The sequence below is a fragment of the Porites lutea genome, chromosome 10 (assembly GCF_958299795.1).
Source record: "Porites lutea chromosome 10, jaPorLute2.1, whole genome shotgun sequence".
In the NCBI taxonomy this organism is placed as follows: domain Eukaryota; kingdom Metazoa; phylum Cnidaria; class Anthozoa; order Scleractinia; family Poritidae; genus Porites; species Porites lutea.
The window spans coordinates 18,112,671-18,123,387 of record NC_133210.1 but is presented as its reverse complement, the minus strand read 5'-3'; the positions used below and the strand labels follow the sequence as shown (position 1 = coordinate 18,123,387).

The window sequence follows — 10,717 nt, the reverse complement described above, 5'->3', positions numbered from 1 at the left end:
ATTATTACGTCGACTTCAGGTTAAAATAGAAAATATTTATCTCTTCAAAATACTAATAAAAAAACATGAAAACGTCTTTAAAAGCTGGCTTCGCCCAAATTTTCTCTTGCTGCCCAAAAACTCTGAGTTGCCCAAAATGTGGGGGGGGCTGCAGCCCCCCTTGACCCCCGGCCCGTACGCCTATGATCACGATGTAGATTGAAAGAACATGAATTCACTTTTCAGCGACTTTTTCTCAGCCGTCGCCGTCCTCGGATTTTAAGGTCCCTAATAACAGGACGTGGACGGCAGCGAAAAAAACGTCACTTAAAAGCGGCGTCTGGTTCTTTGAACCAACTATTATTCCAACTCGCTCACTTTTTCAAATGTAGACGAACTCTCCTGGAGTTCAATTCCTCAGAAAAGTATCCAAGTTCAAAAGAAAAACGAAAAATTCATGATCGCGTGTTTACCCTTTCGATAAAACATAAAAGCACGCAATTTCTCCGGTTCCTCCTCAAATTTTCCTCATCAGTACAGTAGGGAAGGTGTGTAGGCAGTGTGGAGAATTTACAAGCTGGTAATAGGGTTTGAGGGCTAATAGAAATGAAAAGGTTTTGACGCGCGACCTACCTTCATTACTCTCGACATATTCAGGATTGTTTTCTCCAGGCCGTCTCATGTCCAATCTAAACTTGTATTTGGCATCAGCTTTAAGGTTTGTCACCTTAAACTGGGTTGTAGATGTGGTCATATCACTAGCACCAGACACAGGTGACCAGCTCCCCTCCCCGTAATCCAAAACCTCAAGTTTCAGTTTGTTTACTAGGTTATCTGTCACTGTCCAAGTTACGACTATTTCTGTTGGGTCGTCCGCTACTCTCGTCGCTGTCACTAACGAACGAAAGAAGAAAACGAGGAAACATCTTTAAGTTATTCCTTATCGATTTAGGTTCCTGGGAAACTGCCCACCTGCCCCTCCCCTAACCCAACATTTTGCCCTAAATGAGAAGTACGTGTTAATGATGACTTAGGGGAGGGGTAGGGTTTCTGGGCAGTTTCCCAGAAACCTAACTTGATCCCACTGCGCATCCTTACTGCGCATAATTTCACGCGTGATTGACGCGCGCACATTTAAAAAAACCGGCCTTTGCCCTAAGGCTGGAGCTTCCTTCGGATGTAAATCTCCATTTTCTCTTCAAAGAGTATGGTGAACTATCATTTCCCCTTTTTTTAAAGTGAGCAGTAGCTATCTTTCTCTGGAAAAAAAATATAGACCAATTCTCCGTGCAGAAATGCAGAAAAAGGATCAATCGCCTGAAACGTGTTAAAAGCATTCACCCGTAAAAAGAAGAAAAAACAAATAAGTATTTAACCATTTAAGTCCCAATTGTGACCAACATCAATTTTCCCCTGACGATATCCATACAATTTCAAGAGATTAGGTTATGAGAATTAACAAAATGATCACCTCACAGAAAATGCTTTGACCTTTTATCAAATTCTCTCAACTCATTCTTTAAGAACATGTATAGAGATCAGTTTGGAGAATTTGTACGTGTATATATTGGGGCTTTAAGGGTTAAAGGAATTATTGCGTATATACAAGTTGTCATTGCTCCTAAACGAGTATGGGGACTCCAATTTAATTTCAAAATCAAATTCACAAAATTCTCACTGCGGTACTCATTTGCGACGCAAGTTTATAAGGGGATGAATCGACTTTCGCAAGTCAAAACTTGGACGTTGCGCGAAACGTCCAGAGCGATGAAAGACAGCAGCCCCAATATCCAAAAGCAAATTCTCCAAACTGATCTCTATACATTTCCTTACAGAATTAGTTGGGAGAAATTGATAAAAGATCAGAGATTTTTCTTTGTGATCATTTGATTAATTCTCATAGATGTTGTACTTGACAATCCATGGAGATTGTTAGGAGAAAATTGATGTTGGTCACTATTGGAACTTAAAGGGTTAATGAGTGCATTATTCGAAAGTTGAATCCGTTGGTGGTTGTTGATTTCAGTTTCATTTCTGCATTCCTGCATGCAAAATGAGCAGTGAATTCACACGAGAGGTAGTTATGAAATTCTTCCACCTGAGTTTTCACGAACTTGATGTAAATGTCTTCAAAGCAATTTTATCCATCCAAACAAGTAAGCATAAAATAAATCACAACTCATTCCGCATGCAGGAACGCAGATTTGAATTTGATAGTGGTTGCGACAACGGCTAACACTGGTAACAGATTCCTTTTTTCAAATAATCGATTCATTAAATACAACCTAGGGGATACGCTTGGCCTGACTTGACTGTAAAGCTTACCTGTCCCTCTGGGCGGGGCCACTGCTGCATCTAAAAACACAACGACAATGAAATGGTCACCAACCACAGATAAACTGATTATGACGACCAAGAGAAATCACGTGCAAGACAAACGAGCTAAAAGAGGCGTAGCAGGTTAAGAACGAAACTGTGGCGATACATTGGTTGGGGAGTGAAACACAGCAATTTGGTCTTATCAACTCTATTGATACCATTCGCCTCTTTAAAGACGAGAAGTAAACTGGGCCGAGTAAACTTTTGCAAAGACTTCTGGGACGGTTACCAGGGACAGGGAATTAGCCAATAGGGAGCTTAAGCAACAACGACGGCGAGAGATACGAAAACATCACTTAAAATTGAATTCGCGCTGCCTCAAACTTTATCGTGCTTATTTCATCTCGTTTATTTCGTCAAATGTTGGCAAAGTTTTTTGGAGTTGAATTCTTAAATGACTGTATCAAATTTCAGGAAAAGAAAAAGAAAGTTGTTGTCTGGTGTTCCCGTCTTCGACAAAACCTGAAATTAGGCATTTCGACGTTGTGGTCGTGCAACGACGGCAAAGATATGTACAAAAAGGCGTGATACGCGTGCAAAGTTGTTGTTTTGCTAATATAAACGGCTCAAACCTAATGCTTTTTTCCGTTCTCGTTGCCGTCGCCGCCTTCGTTGCTTAAGCCCCCTAATAGAGAGATTACGCAACGACGACGGCGACAGTAACGAGAACGGCAAAAAAGTAATAGGTTAGACAAGCAAAACAACAACTTTGCACGTGTATCACGCTTGTTTTACACCTCTCTGCCGTCGTCGACGACTACAACGTGAAATTGCCTAATTTCGCGTTTTGTCGAGGACGGGAACAAAAGACACGAACGAACAGTTTTTTTTTCTTTTCCTGAACTTTGATGCAGCCCTTTAGAATTCAACTCCAAAAAAATTTGTCAGCATTTGGCTAATTAAAAGAGATGGAATAAGCGCGATAAAGTTTGTTGCTTAAGATTAATAGGGACCTTCAGATCCGACGACGGCGACAGCTATAGAAACGTCACTTAAAAGGTGGATGCTTGCTGCTTCAAACTTTATGACGCTTATTCTATCTCGTTTAATTCGTCAAATGCTCGTAAATTGTTTTGGAGTCGATTCTAAAGGACTGCATCAACGTTCAGGAAAAGAAAAAGAAAGTTGTTGTCTTGTATTCCCGTCCTCCACAAAACGTGAAATTGGGCACATTCACGTTGTAGTCGTGCAACGACGGCAAAGAAATGTACACAAAAGCGTGATGCACGTGCAAAATTGCGGTTTTGCTACTCTAAACCTATTGCTTTTTCGCTGTTTTCGTTGCCGTCGCCGTCGTCGGATCTTAAGCTCCCTATTAACTCACTGGCGCGTCCACAGTAACGATCCCAGAAACAATTGCAGGACGCGTTTCGGCTCCAGTCCCTTTCTGGATTCTAAAGTGGCGAGTTAGCTCTGACAAAGGACAACGCTCGAAACCTAAGCATTGGAATCTTCTCACGGTCGAAAATTTTCTGAATAAAACTTACCGTAATCCTCGAAAAAAAGAAGGGGCGCTTAGAGGGGCGCTAAGTTCTCTTTCTTTTGGTAAAAAAGCGCAACATGGTCCCATTAAACACTTAACACAAAGATGTATCACTTATAAATAACGAGGTTATAGAAACAGGTTTTCATTATATCCCTTCTATTTAAGAAAGTGATAGGAGGAGGTAGCGCTTATTCGAGACGGGGGGGGGGGGGGGCGCTTGTTTGATCTCTTGGCCTGGAGGTGGGCACTTATTCGGGGGAGGGCGCTTATTCGAGGAAATACGGTATTTAATCAGGGATATCACTAAGATTTGAACTTGCCGGATAAATACAACAAGTAGGCGGGGAATAAAACTGCTAGCGATTTCTTTTAGTGCTACATGTATGTTTCTTCTATTTAAAAATAACCGAGGGTCACATACATAGTAATCGGGGGAAATCCCTTGCCCCTGCCTCTCAATGACAGTTCTGATTGATAGTAGAAATGTTATTTATTTATTACCTGAGGTCGTAACTTGAGCCGAAGGTGAATTTGGACTATTTCCCCGCTGATTCGACGCTTGCATCATAAATTCATATTCTGTATTAGGGCTTAGTTGTTGAACGGTGTGCATATTATTTGGGGAAGGACCAATGAATTCTTCCGTAAAGTCGCTGCCGCTTCCTTTCTTACGATAATGAATTGAGAACTGCTGATCATAGCCGCCACTGTAACCAGGAGTCCAGCTTACGTTCACACTCACTGTTTCCGAACCGGGTACTGTGAACGAAACCACTTTCACGTCCTGAGGAGGATCTGGAGGCCCTGTGAATCACATGGCAAAACAGTGTTGTTGGGTTACCACTCAGGCTACGTTCACACGTACGTGGTATGTTCACACGGAACCACCTTCATGGGCCTTTGTCAAACAGCGGCCATTTTGTCCCGAGAGACTAAAGTAGCTTTGTTTTACCTTTCTAGCCTGGCCCCCAAGTTTTTCACTGCGAGGTCGAGGGCGGTAAAACAAAGCTTTTTCAGTCTCTCGGGACAATATGGCCGCCGTGTGAATAAGGCCCATGCGGTTATGTCACAAAGCTAAAACATGATCAGTTGAATTACAAAAAATATAATGGTCCAGTTTTGTTATTTAGGACTGTATTAAAGCATTGAAACTGTTTCATGTCGTCTGTTGCGATGGATGGCAAGGATGGAAAGGAATTAAAATTTTACAAAGTTGGTTCAATTTTTTCAAGTTCCACAGCTATGCCTCCAAAAATTGACAAAAAATATGGTTATTGTTCCTGCATAAAACTTGTTTGATAGCTTCTTCAAAACTCTACACAAGAGCATTTTGTGTATGGGTGAAGGCACTAAATAACGACTTTAACACAGAATTGACCTCAAACAACAATATCATCATGGCATAGTCCCTTTCATCAGACGAAAATTTAGATGCCTAGCCGTCCAAAATCGAAGTAAATTTTTCGCCGGTACGGTCGAAAATTTGACCGGCGTAGTATGAACACCGCAACGGTCTAAATTTCCGTACTAAAAAGCGCGGTTGCATGGATCAGTGGTAATTCAGCTGGCAGACAGCATTTTGGATTTTCTAAGTAACACTCTGCAGCGCATAGGCAGATGGTAAAAGCACTGAAAAACGGGAAATTCAACCGACTTCGTCGTTAGTTCCGTGCGAACAGAGCGCAACTGTTGAACGGTTCGATGTAAAAGAACTGTCCGCTCAAATTTTACATCCGGTCGAAAATTCGTCTAGGAGCCGTGTGATGTTAGCCTCAGTGAGGGTCGTTTACATCGCACAACTTGCGGGCAACTAAATGGTAGCCGGTGAAAACAGCCACCTCTCTTCGCAAGACTTGCCAGTAGCGGGAAGTGATGACCGGGGATTGTAGTTGCGATCTGACTATTTGCTACACTTTTACCCTGTTAAAAGTGGTTCTAACGTTTAAGTCTGTGGATAAAAACCTATGGTGTGACCATTCCGAACGAAAGATACTGTGTGCTACTTTCCTGTGGTGCTATTTGTTATGCTGTACAAGTTGGTTCTAACTTTTGTCCCAACTTTTGAGTCTGTAGATGAAATCCTGTGGTGTGACCATTTAAATGAAAGCTACTGAGCAGTACTTTCTTGTGCTACTGTTTATGATGATGTCACAAGGCGGCTCGTACCTATTGAGTCTGTGGATGAAATCCTACAGTGTGACCATTCAGTAACTTTCCCAGCAGTACTCTTCCACAGTTTTAATTGTTTTGTTTTGGTTTTTTCGATTTGATGTTTGATGTGTGATGCCTTGGGGAGAAAAATGGGTCTCACGGTTTCTTTTTCTTTTTCTCACTGTTAACAACTAAACCAGCACCTACCTCTTTCTCGTATAATATACTGCTGTGTGTCATTACCAGGAATATTGGTAGCAAAACAGTAGAACTTATCACCGACTTCTTTCCCTGCTGTAGTGACAATGATCTTCATCGTAGTAGCCTTGACTTGAATGGTGATGCTCTCAACTTTCTCGTCAATAGCTGAGAGATCAATTCCGTTTGGATCTCGTCTCCAGGACAGAGTGGGTGATGGCTTGCCCTTGACGGTGCAAGTTAAATCCACCTGCTCTCCAGCAGCGCCAGGGATATTTGTAGTTGTAGGAGTAGATGTCAGAATAGTGGGGCGAGCTGTTACAAATTTTGATCAGAAATGCAGGTCACACTATGCTAGGCAGTCGTTGTGCGCTTCACAGAAGGGCGATCAAGAGTTTAACCCTCGACAAAGGCACTTTTCATTTGTCAGAACTGACTGGCCAGATCATTCTCGTCGTAATGAGAATTTCACTTTTAATCAAAACTATCCAGCTAGATCAGTCAAATCCTAAATAGCATGCGCGAAAGCAGCCGAAAGGAGTCGGTTTTTCAGCAAAAACTCTTTGAAAAGCTTCAATGCTAAACTGACTGGTCCAGCCATGGTCCGGCCAGCCAGTTGCGCCCCATAAAAGAGATCCCTCCTTCCTCCTCCCCCATCACAGTCATACACAGACATAACCTACTGAACTGAAGACCAAGCAAGGAAGCAAGGAACATATGGGGGGGGGGGGGAGGTCACAGCCAGAAATAATTGTGTACAGCCCTTATGTCTCAAAGCATCTGATTAAGTGTGCTTGTAAGTGCTGTACTGTTTTTCATCCTTATCTGAGAGGGCTAAGGATCTCATCATTTGCAGAAGTCAAAAAGAGGTAGCAGCTTACTCTCAGTAAAAGATCACGAGTGTTGACCTGTGTTTTTACTGAAAAGAATGAAGCTCACAATAACTTTGTCAACAAACTCGCGCCAAAACGCTAGCCTGTGCCACAGACAAAACTATAAAACTCTGGTTAAGTACGTCTGCGAAACAACGCCAAAATACTTCTACTAGGCCCACTACCTGTCAGTGTACCCAGATTTGAGTACGCGTCATGATTGGCCTGTTTAAAAGGCCATTGTCGATTTCCGGTAAGGCCATCGCCATAAAATGTTTCGTTTCGCATCGCCCGACCGACCCAATTTTTCTGGAAAAGTAAAAAGAAAAAAAAAACTCCAGAATCACTTGTAAAGAAGCAAGTACTTTAATTTACAAGCACACGATCTTGTCTTATTAACACCAATTGTCTTAAATTATCATCGATACTTCGTTTTTGTAGCCTTTTTAGACATTTGATAGTCCTGTTAATATACATCTTTTACCATCTGATTATATCTTGCAGAGTAAACGTGAGATTTAATATGCAATCATGTGTTCATTCTTTACTTTTTTGACCGACCGATCCACCTTCACGAGAGGGAGGGCGATGGGAAACGAAACATTTTATGGGGATGGCTTAATTCGTTGAGTCCGTTGGGGCCCAGAATGGGGATTTGGGCGCTGCTTCGCAGACGTTACTAACCGGGAATAAATTACGTCTGCGACGCAGGCTACAAAACGCTTTCTACGCAGGTTACCTCGTTACATAACATTAGAGACCTTTAGATACGAGGACGAGGACGACTGCGAGTACGAGATTCGAGCTGACGTGGTTTCGCGTCTTCTCAAAATATAGACTCCCCGGAAAGCTTCATTTTGCCATTTTTCACTAGAAAAGTTAGCATTGTTATCTTTAGTGAAGGGGGGTACACGCTCTCCCAATGGCAAAATAATAAAACTTTTAGCATTTGATATCTTGTTTTCGCCACCACGACATTCGCGCGAAAACTCGTAGTAGAACGACGACGGCTACCACGTTTTCCCGCCAAATTGACGCTGGTTCACGCGCGTACAATACTTAGTATTGAGAAAATGTCGTACTCGTAGTCGTACTCGTCTTAGAATCTAAAATGTCTCTAATACTACCCAGCCACTAATCATCCGGCCAAACACTTACTTTGAACCTGGAGTGTGACTCCTTTGGAATCATCACCCAACTCATTTTCTGCAAAACAAATGTATACACCATCATCCGTCTCAGAAGCAGCCACGATATGAAACTCTTCCCCTTCTCCTACAATCCTGCCACTGCTCATCTTCTTCCAAGTAATGGTTGGTCTAGGGACGCCATCAGCTCCACACACCATGGTGATGTTGTTGGTTTCATTGACCGTGTACACACTTTTAGGAAAATAGTCAATTTTTGGCTTGCCTATACAAAAAAATCAAATACCATTTCTTACTCTCCACCAAAATGAAGCATGCACGTGCAAATGAGATGAGATTGTGAAAGAAGAATGATAAACCAGGGCGCAAGATAAAGGCCGATCAAGTGACAGTTACCGGCCAGATCGGCGACTTGACCGGCCGAAAACTTCACTGGTCGGTCATGTTGACTGCACACTCTCACTCTTGAACAAAGAGTCTAATTTTAACTGTACATCTTGAATTATATTTCTTTGTAAAAATACAAAAACGTTCGTACACTAGTAGACATAAAGTTGATAATTTTTTTTTTCTGTTTTTGCACATTAACATAGCCAGGCTGTAGGCAAAGAAAAATGTAAGTCACTTGAAGCCCTTTTGTTCTATAATTTAAGGGATTTAATGTAGAAAGACTGTCAGTATGGGCATTGCTGAGTTAGTTCATAAACATTACAAAGGGTAGTTTTTGACCAAACTTAGTTCAATAGACAAACTCTGGTATCCCCAAAAAGGGTGCCATTAGTGCTGTTTAATCACTTGTCTCTATCTTTCTTGTTTTGACAACTGCAGTAACCTATCTACCAAACATAACAAACTTTAATTTTCTATGACTTGGAAAATGAAATTCTTAAATTTCATGACTTTCCGCGAACGACAAACTCTGCTTAAGGGAAAATGTGTATGGAGTTCATTCTGGAGAATTTGTATGCCGATATCGGAACTTGAAGGGTTGAAATCAGAAATGGTAGCCACTGGTTACTCACGTTTAATAAGCAACTGCGCTTTCGCAGGAGGCCCATCCCCCAATGAATTAGTTCCAACACAGCCATACCATCCTTCATCCTTTCGTTCTACTGATCCTATTGTTAAAGTTGTTGTTGGGCAATTATTGCACGCTTCTCCTTGCAAATCACTTCCATTAAACTGCCATTTGTGAGCTGTGGTTGGTGGGTTGCCGATTGTTTTACAGTTGAAAGTTGCCGTCTCTCCTTCTGCCAGGGTGAGGTTTTTAGGATGATCAGCAGGAGACTGAACAACTGGTCGATCTGATAACAAAATGAACAGAACATAAAAACCTCAGGGGATCTTCTTGTGGTCGGCGAGCGAGGTGTATTGCTGGTTTTCCCTGTCACCCACCATCAAAAATAAGAAACAAAACCGTTGAATAGACTAAGTACAGAATCTGGAATATGAAAGGACGTTAATTTGCAAAGATCCTCGCCAAGATTCCGGTCAGTGCAATTTTTCATAATATTATGCGAGATATTCGGAGAAATGTTTTATTACCCAAACTTTAGAGAGTATTGTATGGTGTCATGTTGGTGTCCATCCGGATGACTACCAACATGACGACCGGAAACCAACAGAAACATCCGTTACCGCGTTTTGCTATGAAAGCGTAATTCATCTCTTAAGAACTCTTACAATAAGTACTGTAATACTGTTTTCAAGTACAATGACTGTTCCGATAACAAAATCCCCCAAAATGAGTCCCTTCTTTTAACCTACATGACAGATGTCTCGGCCGTCAAGTAATTTCCGCATCACGCAAAGGTTTAGAAATTCAAGCGTACTGTATCACAAAACAAAGTGCCCTTTCGGGGTGAAAATTTGCGTGAATATGAGTTTTTAGCTGTTCTAATCCTTCTTAAAGGCAACAACTCAAGAGGATTGATAATTCTCTAGTATCGAATTTTGATGACGTTATGTGAAAACCAGCAATTCACTGCAAGAAGGGGTAAACCTGATGGAATGTTCTTGTAATTTCGGTGATTTCGAAGAGTTGTTATCATCACTCACATTCTCTAATTCACATTATAGAATAGAATCAGGGTATGAAAAAATCCCCGGCCCGGGCCAGTAATCCCGGGTGAGTAGATTTTCTAGCCGGGCAGTCTTTAAGGTCACTTGAATCCCAATAAGCGAAGATTCGGGCGAAACGTCTTGTAACTGAACCACCAACAAAGATAAGCAAGCAAAATGTGACAGCTGGAATTCTTTGTTTTTCTTCGAGCACTAATAGAGGACCTAATAATACCGTAAACGTTAGCTTTTAATAAGCCCTGGGCTTAAGCCTTATACATCTTCGCATGGAGGAGAACGTATGAACCGAGGAGTTTATATCCAAGGGGGTATATAACTGAAACAGCAGGGGCCCGGACCTACAAATTTTTGGTTTGATCACTCTACCGCTTGTAATAAATTATGCGTTGTTGGGGTGAACTTTAAAGCTTAAGAGCTCAAAG

The 10,717-nt window shown here is 41.7% G+C and overlaps 2 protein-coding genes across 2 annotated transcripts in view; both read right to left on the bottom strand.

Moving 5' to 3' along the window:
• Window positions 1-4,319: 4,319 nt before the first annotated feature.
• On the bottom strand, window positions 4,320-7,353 carry LOC140950739 (nephrin-like). The gene is made up of 3 exons (XM_073399977.1): window positions 7,251-7,353; window positions 6,203-6,508; window positions 4,320-4,648 (listed from the first exon to the last, which is right to left on the bottom strand). The coding sequence occupies exons 1-3, from the start codon at window positions 7,351-7,353 to the stop codon at window positions 4,335-4,337; spliced, it is 723 nt and encodes a 240-aa protein (XP_073256078.1). The 3' UTR covers window positions 4,320-4,334.
• An 835-nt stretch (window positions 7,354-8,188) lies between these two features.
• Window positions 8,189-10,717, bottom strand: part of LOC140950738 (roundabout homolog 2-like) — a 3,521-nt gene continuing 992 nt past the window's right edge. The window contains exons 2-3 of the mRNA XM_073399976.1: window positions 9,236-9,517; window positions 8,189-8,478 (exon numbers count right to left, since the gene is read on the bottom strand). Of these exons, the coding sequence (XP_073256077.1) occupies window positions 8,204-8,478; window positions 9,236-9,517 (557 nt within the window). The 3' untranslated portion in view covers window positions 8,189-8,203. The remainder of the gene's footprint in view (window positions 8,479-9,235; window positions 9,518-10,717) is intronic.

Coding starts and splice junctions, on each gene's coding strand:
- LOC140950739 (XM_073399977.1), bottom strand. CDS start 7,353: ATGCGAAACGAAACATTTTATGGCGATGGCCTTACCGGAAATCGACAA. Junction 6,509..7,250: donor AAATCTGGGTACACTGACAG/GTAGTGGGCCTA, acceptor AATTTGTAACAG/CTCGCCCCACTATTCTGACA. Junction 4,649..6,202: donor GTATATTATACGAGAAAGAG/GTAGGTGCTGGT, acceptor TGTGATTCACAG/GGCCTCCAGATCCTCCTCAG.